The sequence below is a fragment of the Plectropomus leopardus genome, chromosome 21 (genome assembly GCF_008729295.1).
Source record: "Plectropomus leopardus isolate mb chromosome 21, YSFRI_Pleo_2.0, whole genome shotgun sequence".
In the NCBI taxonomy this organism is placed as follows: Eukaryota; Metazoa; Chordata; class Actinopteri; order Perciformes; family Serranidae; genus Plectropomus; species Plectropomus leopardus.
This window is the reverse complement of record NC_056483.1, coordinates 7,406,794-7,424,364: the sequence shown is the minus strand read 5'-3', so window position 1 is coordinate 7,424,364 and position 17,571 is coordinate 7,406,794. Positions and strand designations below refer to the sequence as shown.

At 41.0% G+C, this 17,571-nt stretch overlaps 1 protein-coding gene across 1 annotated transcript in view; it reads right to left on the bottom strand.

The window, feature by feature from the left end:
• Positions 1 to 22: 22 nt before the first annotated feature.
• LOC121960627 (collectin-12-like) overlaps positions 23 to 17,571 on the bottom strand; it is a 39,779-nt gene continuing 22,230 nt past the window's right edge. The window contains 8 exon segments of the mRNA XM_042510415.1: positions 23 to 890; positions 1,445 to 1,590; positions 2,461 to 2,570; positions 2,660 to 2,796; positions 3,473 to 3,970; positions 5,295 to 6,338; positions 6,842 to 6,928; positions 13,692 to 13,814. Coding sequence (XP_042366349.1) covers positions 868 to 890; positions 1,445 to 1,590; positions 2,461 to 2,570; positions 2,660 to 2,796; positions 3,473 to 3,970; positions 5,295 to 6,338; positions 6,842 to 6,928; positions 13,692 to 13,814 — 2,168 coding nt within the window. The 3' untranslated portion in view covers positions 23 to 867.

Sequence of the window (17,571 nt, the reverse complement as noted above, 5' to 3'; positions counted from 1 at the left end):
AGAAACAGCTTGTTGTGTTTTTATACATTTATTTGAGTGTTTCCTTCATGGTTCGTAGTGTCGTTTAAACTCAAGTGTTTCTCTTAACAATAAAACAGTACCTGAGTGCAGAAAATGGCACATTTTATATTTGTAGGTAGGATCCACAGATTCATAAACGCATGTGCGTCTGTAATAATGAAAAACAAATCTCATAATCACAAAATACTGCATCATACGTAGAGTATTAAACTGTAAACGTGCAGTCTTGAAGCTGATTGTGACATTTTTTTCTGTATTTATGTGTAAATACTTCATTTGGTTCTACTCGCATAAATGAAAATGCTATATAGACATTCATGAGGTTAGATAACGGGTTCCTCGAGGATAGCATATCAGCGACATTTCGTGTTTTTTTGCGCATCATTTTGCACCTTTTCATTTTCAGACAGATACATGTTATGAAAAGCACTATGGTAAGTCCTCTTGGCTTCATAGAATTCATAGTTTCCTACAAAAGTTGCATAATGAAATATACATTCAGATATTCAGTTGCACGTTGAATACAGTTTTATAAAATGTATTTCAAATAACCATAAAAATATTTATATATATTTATAAATCAATTGGTGATTTGGTACTTTAAAAAATAAAAGTCCTCCTACTGTGATTGCCCTGCTGTATTGCACATGCTGGTGAAGTTGGTTCACTTTGGAGGAGAAAGGCGTCTCTTCAGCATCGGAGAGACGTTTCCTGCTGCAGCCCTGGGCTCATTTCAAAATTGTCCCTTTGCTCTCTCCGTATGGACTCTCCATGTGCCGCGTCGGTGGACCAGTGCCACATGGGGGGAGTCTAGCTGCTCACTGCAAGCTCCCTTTCAAGACGTCGCTACGATCCAGGCGATCCTGCTGCTGAGAAACAGACAGAATGAAATTAGGGAGCCTCTGAAGAAATTAAAGGTCCAATCAGTGATTTATCTGATGATCTGATTTGACATGTTGGAAACAGGCTGCTAACTAACTTTCTCTGATAACTTAAGATCCAGACTTTCAGGTGTTTTTTTTTTTTTTACTAGGGGCAAATTATTTACAGAGGTGTAGTCATCGCCACAAAACACTGAACAAAGCAGTTTTCACATCAACAAAAAGAAAAAATCAGTGACTTTTATGAAGTCTTCATCGCGATAGTGTGGCTTGTCCGCTCTGGGCCACTGTAAAAACACGCTGGTGAACATGGCCATCTACAATAACATGGCACCGTTCTGTGTGGATAAAAATGGCTCATTATGCGGTAACGAATACACAATAAATCTTATTTACGTGGTGATTATACACTAAAAAAACACATTTATTATATTACGTTCCATTTCTCCCAATATATATCTCCCTAAATCCTACACACAGGACCTGTAACAGTGACAGTGTGACAGTGACATTCGGAAAAAAGAAGACAAAAACAGACGTACAGGTCTCCAGATCCTTCTCACAGATGTAGCTTATGAGATCTTCACAGAAGAAATCATTCCACAGCCCTCCATGGATGAGCCCCGCACAGTCTTCTCCCATTTCATGCCCGTGGCCCCAGTTGTCAGGCTGACCGGGCTTCCACTTCCTGCAGGCAAACAACAGGGGGCGATCACACACTAGCTTTACAGCAGAATCTAGCAGAGAAAAAGAGAATTAAAACGCAGCAGGAGCTTTCAAACCATGTTGCTGTGTTCAGATTTCATAATTGTGTCTTTATGCTTTATTTGTAGCTCTGTAAGCTTTAATGCTTGTCTAAATTAGTGGTTCACAACCTGAGGGTCCCAACCCCACTAGGGGTCGCTAAAGCTTCAAAGGGGCCATGAAGCCTTATAAGTTTTAAAATGGATAAAATAGCGTTAAAATGTACAGCAGGCCAATATATCATCATTTCATGCATTTTTTTTTGCAAAGAAAACTAAATAAACTTTAATTTCACAAGATAAAGGCATATTGAACACCTGAACACAAGCTAAGTTCAAAGAGACTTTACTTTCTGCAAAAATGCCTGGGAGTAATAGGTAAAGGTAATAGATAAATAAATATAATAATTAAAAACACAATACAGTCAGACAATTGTATAAAACATCTCCAACAATACTAGAAAACATCATTCCTGATTTATATGACGCAACATTCACAGAAAAAAGTAGCAGTTGTGTTCACTCTGATTAGACCAATCTGAACAAATAAAGGTTTACTGAACGTGAAAGTATTTGTTTTTTTTTTTTGGATGGGCGGCAGGAGTAGAGCAGTGGAGCTTTGCATGCATTACAGAACAATCAGAAAATATCAGAGTTTAGATTTTCACAGGACTTAGAGCCTGCTGCAAGTTATTATTTTGACAAAGCCATGCTCCAGTGCTCTGAAACATAATATCCATCCCAGGAGCAGCATGTACTTTCATACAGGATAAGATGTTCCCTAAGATGAAGGTATTTTCTGAATCATTACTGACGTGAAAGCAGGTTGAGTCCCATCAAGCCAGCGCCAAACGTTCTCCTCCTCCCTGTCGGTCAGACCCATCCAGAAGTAACCTTTTCCGAAGGTCTGCAGCTTCAGCCATTTCTGATACGACACATTGCGGAGCAATTACAACCTTCCCTCCGACATCAAACACATGATTTTACGATGAAAATACAATTGTAATGAGTCACCTGTTCCTCTAAATCGTTGATGATCAACAGAGAAGCAGACGTTGATTCACAGGTCGCCTTTGCATCGTCGAAACTGTGCAGATCTTTGGAGAAAAAGTAGCACTTGTCTTTGTAGTAAACCCACTCTGAGGGGCATCCTGTAAAACACAGCCAAAAACTATTATCATCAAAAATGGGTTGCATTGAAAAAACTTTAACACCAGTACAATTAAATAGATACTAATTGAGTTGTTAATTTGATACCCATGATGTCAATGGAGCTGCATGTAGTATAGACATAATCAAAGCTTGTTCCAGAACGAGAAAAGAGCTGGGGTTTGCTTTCACTGGTGGTACTGTTTACCTACAGGAACTCCTGCACAGTATTCCTGTGCAACTGGATTTATACGTCTGCGTCAAACAGACATCATACATGCGGCATCGGCTCTGCATACACGCATACCCTGATGCAATCTATATCAGACTGTATCAATAGTCTGATATAGATTGTTTGTTGCAACTAGCTGAATTAGGGAATATCTCCACCAGCCGTGGTGGAGTCAGACATGTATACTGGGACAAGGACAATAGCCCAATTAAATGGCTTAATCAAGCTATAACTGTAGCTCGACTAAACTGTGCATGTAAACGTACCGAAAGACACACCAACACACAAGTACAAATGCTAACAGTGGTTTAGGCTCTGTGCGGATTCTACGCACAACTATAAATCCGCCTTGAATAATGTGAGTAATGCACACTGATGCTGGCTGAGTCAGTTTATCTCTTCAGGATCTCACAAACTGATTCTGGTGATGACATTTAAAGTTGTACCTGGCGCCCATAGTGTCGGAGCTACTGCTTCATCCTGCAGAGACACAGGCCCCAGAGGCGTTAATGGACTCTGGACTGGGATCCCTGGTTGTCCTGGTGGTCCTGCTGGCCCCGGAGGCCCCACTGGCCCCGGCAGTCCCCTCAGCCCCTGCTCCCCTGCTGGCCCCATTGCACCTCTGATACCCGGTGGGCCCTGTGCCCCCTGGGGACCAGGCTGTCCATCTCTTCCAGGCAGACCAGCAGCCCCCGGCTCTCCTTTAGTCCCAGGAGGTCCGGCCCTGCCTCCTGACCCTCGGGAACCCTTGGATCCAGGACTGCCGGGTACGCCTGGCGCGCCTTTTGACCCTGGCAGACCTGGGGGGCCTGGGAAACCCTGCTCTCCTCGGGGTCCTCGTATCCCTGGACCACCTTTGTCCCCTTTCTCTCCCTTCTGGCCAGTCTGACCAGCTGGCCCCTGAGGTCCTTTGTCCCCTCTTGGCCCTCGGGGACCAGGAGGACCTGAAAAATAAGACAAATGGTAAGCTAGTGAAACAAATTGTGCTACTTTTTTGCTTTCTTTTGGAGAGTTAGATGAGGAGATTGATACAATGTCTACAGCAAGAACATACCTGAACTCTAGGAAAAAACATTGGAGTTCAAACTTTTATTTTTGACATTTCTTTGTTTGTGCAGATTGACCCCTTGAAACCTGAGTGGATTGACTTGATCGTTAAAAAAAAACATGAGAAGAAGGCAATGAGAAACTTGAGAAGAAATGACCCAAAAATTAGCAAGGAAGAAGTGAAAAGTGCAAGAAAATGACCTGAAAATCCAAGAATAAAAAAGACAGAAAGAAAAACACTAAAAGAGAACAATAGGAAATGGCCTGAAAAAAATCTACATATGCCTTGCAATTCACGGGACTTTTCTTGTCAAGTTCCTCATCGCCTTTTCTCATGTTTTCAAAAGTAAATCAATTTGCTCGTGATTTAAAGGTTTAAATACTTGTGAAGGATGTCTAAATATTTTATTTTATTTTTTTTAATCAAAGCATTTGTATTTACTTAAGTTACAATTACATATGATCATCATGATATGATGCATTTTCAGAGCCAATACTGGTGTAAAATGAACAATAATAATGGTATATATTGTTGTTTGGCTCTTATAGTTATGTTGCCTCTGCAAATAACCCTCTTGCTTCTGCTTTGTCTTGTTTGTCAAAGCACTTTGTAAATTCTGTCTTTAAAAAAGCTGCATAAATAAAGTTAGTATTTTAGTTACTCTGACAGTTACTCAGTACAATAACCTGTGTCCAGTGTTCTCAAGAGGTCTGTTAAATTTAGTTCTGAAATGATGTGTCCTCACCATGAAATGTATTAAAATTTGCTGCTCTGTGCTGCAGATTTGAATTTGCTGCTCAGCTGCGTGGGGGCTCACGTGGTTTATGTTCTGGTGCTTCTAACGCTGACACCTAAGTGGCTCTACTCAGACTTTAAATCCATTAATAAATGTTGAGAAATGTTAGCTTTCTGCTGCTGACAGTTACCCCGTCAGTGTGTGTGTGACTGTGTAGCAGCAGTTTCATGATAAAGAAAGAGAGAGAGGGGCTGAGCGGATCAATAGGTTGTGCACAGCTGTACAATGAAGTGAGGCGCTTTGGTTGGACAAAGTTGCAAGGTTATGCAGAATTGATGGGATTGCCTGAATTTATGCAAATTGTAATCGCAACATCGTGACATCCTGGAGGGACTGATATTTAGCAGGAATGAGAGTGAAATCAACCTTCTCATCTAAATCTTTGCAAATAAGTAAACAGTCTCATTTCACACACATCCCTCACCCTGTAAAATAGTGAAGTTGGTTATTAGTTGTGAGTGTTTGGTGTCAACCAGCTTCATCTCCTCCATGACAATAAAGAGGCTGGTGACCTCTTTGTCCACACGTGCTACCAGCTCTTCCTGCTGGGACCTCAGACTGGCTGCCTCTGTCCTCACGTCCGTCACGCTGCTGTTTAGGTTCAGCAAGAAGTCCGAGTGACGGCCAACGGTTTCGGAACAAGTACGCAAGTCGTTCAGGTTGAGGTTTATGGCACCCAGAAGCTGTGTGGTGAAGCTGATGTTGCCCGTCACACGATCTATGCTCTGCTCTGACTCATCCAATCGCACTTCCAGCCGGTCAAACTTGGCGGATGTGAGGTTGCCAAAATCCCTCTGCCGGTCCATAATCTCCCTCAGGGTTTGGTCGTGAGCGTCCGCCAGGCTGCTGGTGTTCTGGAGCTGGTTGGCCATAAAAGCAAGCTGTGATCCCACCTCCTCCAGGCTGTCGTTGTTGGCTTTTGCAAGAGCCGAGGTGTTACTGGACATGATCTGCAGGTTTTCAACCTTCCTGCGAAGCCAGTCGGTATCAGTGCGTACCTGCCGGGCCGCCTGCACGAGGCTCTGAAAGTCATTGCGCATTTTCTGGATGGCCTGACTTGTGTCGTCCACTGAGCGCTGCAGGACGGCGATTAGGCCTCTCTGCTGGGCCTGGGTGAAGTTGAGACTGCTGATGCTGAGCAACGCCTGGTCCTGAAGCTTCACCTGAATCTGGAGCTCTCTCTGCAGTTGGGCTGTGTCATCCTGCAGACCGCCAATGATTGCACCATAAGATTGCAGGGTGCCGTTTACGGAGTGCAAGGTGGCTGTGTTTCTATCCAGCAATCCCTGAATGGAGCCCTGGCTGCTCTGGATGTCTGAGCCAATGCTCTGCAGCTGACTCAGCTTAACTTGATCGCTGTGGATGCGTTCCTCCACCGCAGACAGCTGCCTCTGCAGAGTCCAGATGTTGTTCTTGAAAGCCTGGATCTCTGTGGTAGTGTTCTCCGACTTTGCCCCGGCTTGATCATCTGATGACAGAGATTTGAAAAACAAATTACAAAAATGTTTCAGCCTCTCCCTGCAGCTTTCACTTCAGTTTAACCCTTTGAAACCTGAGCAAAGTGTCTTGATTTCTGTCAAAAACACAAAGAAGTTTCAAGTTACAAAACAAATCCTGAAATTAATAAAAAGGAAACAAAAAATGATCACAAAGAAAACAGTAGAAAATTATAGATAAAAAAAATATGAAAAAGTATATAATAATAGTAATAATGATAACTTTCGGGAACATTTCCGTTTTTTTAAAAAACTATTTTCACACCATTTTCTTGTCGACTTTTCCTAATGTCTTGCAATTCGTGGAGCATCTCTTGCCAAGTTGCTCCTTGCCTTTTTAGCAGTGTTTTTTAATAGAAATCTAACAAATTTGCTCAGGATCTTTACGGTTTAAATGTATCTCAAAGGTGCCTGAATGCAGCACAAGAAAACTGATGTCATTCCAGGTTTTAAAGATTGAAATTCAGAGACTTACCTAGCTTTTTCAGATCGGTCTCAACTGCTATTATCTTTCCTCCATAGTTTGCAATACCTTCAGACACACTGTCAACTCTTTGCACCACTGCATGAAAAAAACAGGACAGGTAGGACAAAGGTTAGTGTCAGTCTCATCACAGGCTCCGTCCTTTATTAACCAGAATCGCCTGCAACCACAGACATCATGTATAAAAGGGATCAGAGGGGAAACCACTGATAGATACTATATGAGATGTGCCTTCATGTCTTGTAGGCATGTAATAATGCTGGACTCGATTAATGTAATCTCTCAGGTTTGGCTGGATTTAGAGCGTGACAGAAGGTAGATAGAAAAATTAGGATTTGAAGTTGGAGTGCAATAAAATTTCGGGTGGGAGAAGGACAAAGGTAGGCACTGCGAAAGAGATCGAAGGAGGGGGGAAGAAACATAGAAAAATGGAGTGGGTGGTCAGTGACAGACTCCAAGGATGGAGGTGCATGAGGAGACATCAGCAAGGGCCCTAGGGGACAGGAAGTGACCTAGGGGGGTCTTCAGTAAACAGGCGGATCAAAGACAGCCGGAGGAGACAGACGCTTTGGCAGGGGAGGCTCTTCACGCCCCCACAGGCGACACCAGCGTTCATTTCCTCTGGAATGTGTCTGGGATTCCAGGATTCAGCCCACTTCTACCACCAGCCTCGCCAGGGGGACACATCCTCTAACTGGGAAATGCATAGGCTCCGCTGCTGGGAAGCTGCATCCCAACTGTTTGCTCTCACAGTTAAGACAACAGTTCAGTCACAAGGCTTTTAAATTACCAGAGAGACACTAAATGAGCCGGTTATACTCCATCCATCCCTCAAAATTAAGATACAGGTAAAGTCTTTTATTAATGGTGTTGATAATAAACTTAATTTCAAGGTAAAACAATTAGCCAGTAGTTTATATCCCATGTATAGTAAACCCGAAACTAAATTTTTAGGAGAATATGCTTATTCAACCCTATCTTACTTCCACTTCTCAGCATTAGACACCAACACAGCAAGGTACTCCTTAGGTGCATTTTTTAATGCTCAAAGCAAAAGCTGTCATATAAAAGAGTGAGAAAGTCCACGAGACAAGACGGGAAGTTGATGGGTCAAACAAAACCTGGACTTTCGCCCAGGAGACTGCTGTTTGTGTCCCATATGAAACCAAAAGTCTATCTAATTATTTGACAACATAGTGTGTTAGTATGTGTAGCAGAGTTTGTAAGGTCACATATTTCACATATGTTCTGAACCTAAACACTGACTTTTGTTGCCTAAATCCAACCTACTGTCAACGTTTATTATGAAAAGATACTGTGTGCATTAAATGAGCAGAAACTGTACCTGTCTTGGAAAAATAGTAGTTTATTTTGAAAAGACACAATGCACGCCACTAGCGTAAATTGACATTTAACAATTCGGCCAATAAAAGCAACAAGTACTAACCAATCAGAGGCAGAGTTGGGCAGGTCATGCCTTTACCATAGTAGGAAGGTTTGATGATATAATTCTGCATAATAACTAGCAATGTGCTTTGGAGAAACAGCACTTGGGTTTGTTTTCCAGATACTGGGCTGTCAGATAAATCAACTTTCTGGTCCAATGGTACATTTTTTGGACTATCTGGGCTCCAGAAATATGAGCCATCACAAAAATGGGTCCACGTGTTTTGTTACCTTTGTAGAGAGCCAAGCAAGCTGTTTACACTTAGTTTCAGTCTTTTTGTGAAGCTAAACTGTCTTTTGGCTCTCACTAGCTTTATATTTTCCCTAAAGATATGAGAGCACTATTGATCACTGACAACAAAAAGCAATGTTCAAAATGCCAAACAATTTCATTCTAAGACGTGAAAAGCAAAAGAAAATGGTTCTTTAGTCTCAACGCTGCAAACAGAAAAAGACCTTTTATAATAATAAAAAAAAGCCTCCTGAGTAATGGACACTAAAATGTTTGGGAAACTTTAAATTGGAAAATGAATGTTTAACCAGAATGGTCAAAGTTGTTTTTTGTTTCCTTTCTTCACCTTCTTAGACATCCTAGAAACACACCTCCGTTTTCTCATGGAACAGTTTTTAAACCATATGAAAATTTAAAAATATCCTCAGACTACCACATTTTTTTTCTTATGAGAGAAAATGGTCAGTTGGACAGAAAATGTTCCACACATCAAACTAAATGGGACACATTTCCAGACACAGAACGACAGTACAGCATTGCAGAACACAAAAACCACTTTGACTTCACGTCCACAGGCTGAACCAAACAGTATACCTATGCCACATTGTTTCTTTCACAGACACTCACACGTATACTCGCCTGGAAACTGAAACTGACACAAGCAGACTCCCACATACAGACATTTCTGGGCCTTTTCCACATGTAATGTTCATGTACTGGCCTCCGGGGAGGATCATTGCATCACACTGAGGCAAAATTAACCATAAAACACACATGCAAAGAAGTTGAAGTTGCAACAGAGCTGCAGAGGGAAGCATTATTTTTGGCAGAAACCTTTTAGGTCCAAGTGTTGTAAAAATGAGCTGTTGTGTACCCAGTGTGAACTCTTTCCAGCTCTTGTGTGGGTGGTTCTTTAAGCTGTCCGGGTTGTCTTGTAAAATCCAGTTTACTCATACATATTAAGTCAGAAATAGTAAAAATAATTATGAAGCAAGTGACATGTAAATGCATGCTCCATGCTTTGGTTATTTTATAATTTCTGGGAGCCGGGGGTGAGCGTCTTAAAACTCAGTGTACAGCAAAAACTGTTAGGACATGATATGGAAAAACGCTAGAGGTCAAATTTACAAATTAAGTGGAAATGCATCAACATATAAACCTGCTTTTTTTTTTCCCTTACAAAAATATGATTGTGAATATCTTTTATTTACCAGTCATTAATTCTGTTCTCTGTGTTCATCAAGATCACTTTTAATTATTACCTGCGCTAAGCAATCACAGAAAGATTTGAGAGCAGCAGCGACTGGGAAACATGGACTTTATTTGCCCTCGATTATGCCTCTCAGGCTACAAAAAGGCTAGTGGTCGTGGTTGTGCTGTACCCACCGCCTGAAAGGTAGCCTGCAGGCAAAACTCAGGACCACAAACATCTAAAAATAGATATATAAAAGATACGTCAAATTTACTTTGTTAAAATCCTTTTGATGGCCAGTGCTGTAGTACATTTGTCTCTGAATATGGATGATTAACCCTACAAACATGTTTCATTTAGTGATGGCAAGATAACACTTCATGAACACTGAAGCTTTCCAGTAAATTGGTTTGTAAAAGGGTTAATTTATTGAGGATATAGTACATTACAGATGGTCTTATCCATGTTATCTGTGATTTTGTTGACTGTCAACAATGAGAAAAAAGCAATGCATTAATTGTGTGTAAATCAACCCTACAATACTTGCTACAATACTTGACCCTGGTCAATACTTGCATCATAATATAATATTGGCGGGAGGTGAAATAGTAATGTTCTAACACTGGAAAGCTGTTGTGGTTTAACCATGCAGAGGGCAGCGAATTCCCTTTGTTTCACTAAGAAAATGATGTACAGATGAGACTTTTCTATTTTTTTTTATTCAGGAACAATAATTTCTGAACTGCTCAAGGGCTTTGGGCATCATCAATGACGTCAGGATCCAAGCCTCAATATGCATTTCATGGAAGATTTCCTGAATTTCTCAAAACACTCTCTGAAGCCTTGGCATTGCACGCAACATCACTGGTTTGATTTGCTGAGAAAGAGATGTTCAGAGAGAGTTTGCATTGAGTTACAGAAGCTAACAGAACAGCAGCTAACCTGGAGGTGATGTCAGGACTTCACAAAGCGACCTCACAGAGTGTGAGCGTAAAGGACCAAAAGCAGGAAACAACAAATATGTCCTCCACTGAGGTACAGTGTGTTTACATCATGTTTTACATTTGTGTTAAAACCATTCAAATGTTATACTGCAGCATGCTTAAGGATAACATAACATTGGCAGATGTAAAGGAGAGTCAAACTAAAGTTTGCAAACATTAGCCAGCATAAGCTACAGGTCATCTCAGACCACGTATGGCTGTAGCAAAAGGAAAATCATTTTCATATTTAAAAGCAGCTGGTCCTTGAAAATAAAGGACATTCTCACAGGGAGCGAGGTAAAATGAGCAGGTTATGTTCTCTTCCAGTCAGTTTCTTAATGTCTTTGAGGAAAATTAATGGGACTTAAATCCTCCAGAGTCCAGGGAATGACCTCATATTGCTTTTGGTCGTGTCAATCAAGACAACAGGCTGCAGAGGAGAAGACAGAGGTCAGTGAATCCCTGCCAAACCTCGAAGGTTGAACTGCATCAAAACAAAGGAGTCACACAGAGGACGTTTCTGTGGGTCAGTGGTGGAGGACAGAGAGAAGCACACATGTTAAGTGCATAGAGCTCTCTGGGTCTTACTACATAACCATCTGGAGCTGGGAGTGTGTTTAGCCTGAGCTGTGGTTCCCTTGACATAGCGGAGCTTCAGTGCCAGTAAAAACCCAATTTCAGTGGGTTCTGTTGGAGTTGCACTGAGTTCACTCACTGCTCATCTGGGATCAATTAGGGCCGCATGAAAACATGCAGCATGGAACAAGTAGGAGTGACTCCGAGTAAGGGGACATCGTTGTTAATGCGCTCAAGAAACACAGATAACCCCTGAACATGTTCACTTTCACAAACCGAAAATTAGGAGGGGACACACGCAGGCGCATATTGTAGTGTTTAGGACAATTATGGCAGGAACATTCAGAGTTCAATTCTCCGAAAGACGGCGGGACCTTTTCCCGACCTGGAAAAAATGTGAAAAAGCCAACCAGGAAGTTCAGCTCCACAAAGCCTGAAGACCCTCCCCAGAGGAGTGAGCATTGGGGGTGTTGGTAAAATAAACTGAGAGAAGGTTGCAGGGTGGAGACAGAGGAGCTGAAACACAGCTTTAATCACCAAAATTACAACAAAATATCTATTTTCTGCATTCACACCTGCACAGTGGAGGTGAAAAAAACTCAGTGTTCAAGTTACTGTCAACAGTTTTAGTTGAATCTAACTTCTACTAAATATAAAGTCCATAAAATGTTTTGCAGTCAGTTTATGTAAAGTAATGGAGTGTTTCTCTGTAGAGAGACATGCTTTTGATAAATTATTTAAATATATTGCTCCGCAATCTGTTAAGATAACTGCACTGTTTTGGGGCAGTATCAGAAACCTCAGAGACATATCTCAAAATCTTGACAAATAGTGCAAAAACAATGGTATCTGCATTGCTACACACTACTTGAATTCAAGGATAGATTGGATAATTGATACCACTTTGATGTCTGTACACTAAATATGAAGCCACAGTTAGCCCTTGAGCCAATGCATGCTAATAACGCTAACAATGGATTGTAAGTCTGCAACAACATATTTTGCTGCCGGTTTTGGTATTAAATTGCTGTGAGCTGTAAATTCAGCACTTCTTAACAGAAAGCAGAAGATAACAATATTTCAGAGCCTGACTGGGCCCCGCTTCTCTTCCTCCGGGCAGCTGCCTCCAGCTCACTCAGACTCTCTCGGGGTCTGGGTCTGCAGCTTCCTGTACCTGTGAGCAGCGTGAAAGCAAGAGAAGCTCACTCTGCAGCCACATGTGGGGACCAGAACTTCCCCACAAGTACACTGACTGACAATAAAATAGGCAAAAAAAAAAAACAGCTCGACTTCAAGAATCTCAGTCGACTGATGATTTGAATCTTTGACTTTCAAAGCGCGGCCCTCATTCTGTAATTTTGGAAGGAGCCAGGATAACTGTTACCCTTTGTTTGCTGTATTTGTGCTAAGCTAGGCTAACTGGTTGCTAGCTGTAGCTTCATATTTAATGGAAAGAGAGTACATGAAAGTGGTATCAGTCTTTTTCTTTTTCAAATTTTATTTATTATTTTATTGATTTTTTCACCCATTTTATTGGCGTATGCAAAAGGGCAGTACAAAAACAATAACAAAAACAGGTTATAGATAGGCAATGCATACATTGGGGTAGATGGAAACAGAAATTTAGACAAGACAGGACAAACAAACAAAGAAACAAACAAAGCAATAACAACAACAAACACACAAAGAAATGATCAGGCATGATGGTATTGTTGCTGCTGTTGCTATGCAAACTGGTTATTTTACTATGCTATGGGTGGTAACTGAAGTCATTTGTGAAAAAAAACAACAAAAACCCATAAATAAATAAATGAAAAATAAATGTGGAGACCCTTCTAGGTCCTGCAGGAGTACTTGAGCTCAGGCAGAGTTCAGTTGGGCTAGGGTTGCTTAGTATCAGTCTTTTTCATCTAACTCCAAGCAAGCAACCCAATAAGTGTATTTCCCCAAATGTTGAATGATTCCTTTAAGTATTATTACAGTGAGTTGGGTGAACTGATCCTTTATCTTTATGTACCAGCGACTTTGGAGAGAAACAGTGCAGATTTTTTCTTTTAGGTGTGGTGATCCTCTCCTCATTTTTTCCATTACTGATGTATTGCCTTTTAATAATGAAAAGGAAACACTGCCAAAAAACATTCATGTTGTTCTCGGGCACACTGATCGCCACTCTGTCATTCTCACAGAAACACACACGAGGTCTTGGTGCACTTACACACTCATAGAACAGCAATGCTCTTATTTTTTGGCAGCACAAATAGAAACCAAGTGATATGTTTGGATGTCTGCTGTCTCAGTATTTTAAAAAAACAAATTGCCTCATTGAAGCGATGTTTTGAAATGTTTGTCGTCTTATATTTGGAACCCATCAGGTCACAGTGACCCAGAGTGCGGTTTGCTAGGCCATCTTACCTTTATATCCAAGCACAGCGACAGCGATGGTGAGGAGCGTACACAGCACGTAGAGCAGAGCGATGGAGATCTTCAGCGCCCATTCATTCTTACACTTAGTGCACTGGGTGCCCTCCTGGATGCCTGTGTAAAGAAGAAAGACAGCATGATTCTGTACGTTTTTCTGGAGCAGAAAGGTCTAAAAAGGACATGTGGGTAGAATTTGGTGTTAGCTGGGGACTCTCCATGTCCAGGAGTCCCACATCTGGACAAACAGCCCTTGAGTCGACATTAAAGGGTCCTGCAGTTCCCTTAGGGCCCGGGTGGTGAAGGGGCAGGGGACACAAAAACAATCCCCCCCACTGACTTGTTTACACTCAGCGACATGCTTATTTTCCTGAACTCAGGCTTCACTCAGCAAACTTCCTCTTTTTCAGTCACTCTCTTGCGAGCATTTAGATTTTACGAGTTTTACACAAGAACCATGGAAAGTAAATCTAATGCACCATTTTCTGCACCACTGAAGTCGGCCTCCTTGTGAATCTGCACCTTTTTAATTCTCTTCTTGCAGTGTCAGTTGACTTTGGAGACAAACTAAAGGCCCTCAGCTAGCGGGGACACTGGTGGAATATTCCTTACTGAGGATATCTTTCATGACAGATGAGTGGCGAGATCCTCAGTGCTGACGGGAACACAGCTGCGTTTCATTTTCAATTCAGGAAGTGTGTGTCTGTGTGTGGAAATGTTGGGGGGGGTTCTGGTTTTCATGCACCTGGAAAAAACTCGCCTCACGTTCATAATATGAAGCTCTTTTTCAACATGGCAACACAGAGAGGGCAACACATGACCATCACCATCTGAAAGCCGGTCAATCACATGACCATGATTCATCAACCTGTAAAGAGCCAGGACCGCTTAGTGCCAAGACTTCACCACACATCGGGTTCAATACATGAGGTAATATTTCAATAAATTAAAGATGCAGAGCCGATTGGCTTGTCAGGGTCTCAGTGGGCGTTTGGCTGCCAAAGTTAACAACTTGACTGGTTCTTATGGGTGTGAAGGGATTTTTAATGACCACCAAGTGTTAGACTTCAGTTGAACACCAAGTCCAGCTGGAAGTGGCGAGCCAACCTGAGAGAACATGAGATTTACGGTAAAAAGCATGGGCAAGTCCTGAAAAAAAAAGAACAACTAAGTGAAAAAATGTTTTAAATTTAACCCTCAATCCATGGTTTTGATTCTTTCCCAAATCAAATGACACCACTGCCAAAATATAGACCTGCTATATTTCATCTACCAAAAGCTGCACTCCCTGTGTTTCTAAAAGTGTAGAACTCATCAAACTCCAATATTCACTTAATGTAGATATATTGGTATTATGTTGCCTGCAAAGTAATGAGAAATTGCAGTATAGAAATGAAAAATTAAGTGTGAGGTAATTTAGAAACAGTGTGACCATTACATCGTACAACTTTAAACTCTCATCAATTATTTTTTGCTACTTGGGGGCAAAGTAACAAGCCATAAACACAACGCCGACATATTATCACCATATAAAGTTTAGATGGAGAACATGTTAGCAAATACTCATCTGTTTACATATCCAGTCCACAGAGTAACATTATTAATTGTCACTATCTTTTAAGCTCTTTTTTGGCCTTCACCAACTCCAGAAGCTGCACTGATAAATCTGTAAATAAATCTAATAAGCATGACATCTTTACATAAACAAAATCAACTATTTCTGACTTTTCTCGATCTCTAAAAACTTCACATCTTGAACACCAGCTGGTCACTGTCCGTCCAACAGAGAAGGGGATGCTTTAGAAGCAGTACAAGAATCCAGAAAAGGCCAGAAAATTGGAATCAGGAGAAAAATATCTTTGTAATGTGTTGTTTTCTGCTTAATATATCATAACACACACCTGAGAATGACCTCAGCTTTTAAAGCTCTAAAACATGGCTGATGCTCGCATCTTAAGTAGCCTCAATGGGCTCTGCAAGATGTATCAACAAGTGCAAAAGTGTCTTTTAAAACCACAGCTCTGGGTGTGGAGTCAGTAACTAAGCACAAGGCAGCTAACACAGCTGCATATGAGGAGTTACCAAACTCTTCCCTCGCCACCGGTTTAGCTGTAAGCAGAGAAGTGCACTCTGGGAATACAGCCACGATAAATGATTGCATTTCTGAATCATTCATAACTGCTAACATGTTTGAAGTGTCAGCTCATGCATGCTTCCACAATAAAGCAATCATATCAGTTCATCAGTTCACAGTAATCAAAGTGCTGCTGTCCAAATTTTCTGCTCCAATCCAAACAGGCTGACAGTGTTTACAAATCTGCTGCACTGAAATGATACCAAAACACTTTGTAACAGTATAAACTATTACGCAGGCAAAAGGCTTTTCCATTTCAGTGCTTACTGACTGATGAGCTTCAGATGCTCTGAGGATAAGGGGAGAATTTTGCTTTGGCTGTCAAATGTGGAGGACACCTGGCATAACACAAAACACATGGCTGACAACACAACAACAAAGAGGGAGAGATTTCGGTTTCACAGCTCCTCTATGAGCACACAGACATCAGATGGAGCAGCTGTAATTTCTTCAACCCCGAGTGTCGACACACCAGTGGGCTGTCTGAGGCTTTATCAGGGGTTGTGACCTGCTTGCTGTTCATTTCCCAGTGGGTTACTTCCTGGATGAGCCGGACAAATAAGGAGAGGAGACAGATGCTGGACTGGACTGCTGAGTGAAGCTGTAGGATAATATTGATGTTTTTTAATATTTGTGCCAATCATCTGTCACACTGTTCCTTTTCATGTCTCTAAATACATGTATATCATCAGCATAGGTGAAGACATCAGGGCTTGGTTGCCTTTTGTTTATTGTATTGACTGGCTTGTTTTGAGTGAGTCAATCAATCGCTACATTATCCTCAAGACTGGGCACAAAAGTTTTCAATACTTGTAATTATAGTCAAATTAATACTTAATATATGACACTTTACAAAATCCAGTAACAATATATCTGTCAGTAGTACTTTTAAAAAATGGTAGTGGACCATCCATGGGATCAACAAATTGACTTCCAAAACAAATCATATGACAACCTCATATTACTTCTATATTACCCTTCTATCCTTCACAGTTTAAACACAACCTAAATGTCATAAATCACATGTAGTTTCACATTTTCACCACACCTCACTGGTTATTTACATTGCAGTGTACTGTACTAAAAAAAAACTAAAAAACTAATTTAACAGTTGCACTCACACTTTGTCTAAATTGTTTAAAAGTTCTCTAAAAGTTTTAATTGGAACCTGATGGTAGAAATTGATATCAGAGTATAAATCAGATAAACCATTTTATGCCAGCTTTTGGTTCTTGAAAGTTCTGGAACATTTCGGTCAGTACCTAACAAGTAGTGATGTTATGCTACATACTGCTTACTGAGTCACCACATGTTAAACCACAGGTGTTAGACCACTGCGCTAAATTGGGTTGAAAAATAGCTGTTTAGGTCACTTGTTTCAGCAGCATTTAAATGACGACATTTCAATGTGAAGCTGAGCGTGTAGTTACACTCTGAAAGGCAATCGCTGAAGTCATGATAAAATGATGGTTATATGTAACTATAGACATCCATAAAGAACACTTTCGACCAAATTTAGCTCAGTTTTGACTTGGTGTCTCTTAACCTGCAAATTACCAAAGCCATGCTTACATGGGATGTGGCTTTGTTGACTATGTCCATCATGGCTGCTCCTGTTGGCAGGAATAGAAAGTAATTTGAAGCTAGAGTGGACACAGTTTGTGTTTTAAAATGATAAACATATATTTTTTAAAAATAAATCCAAGACATTATGCATACCAAAAAAATATACAGGGAACT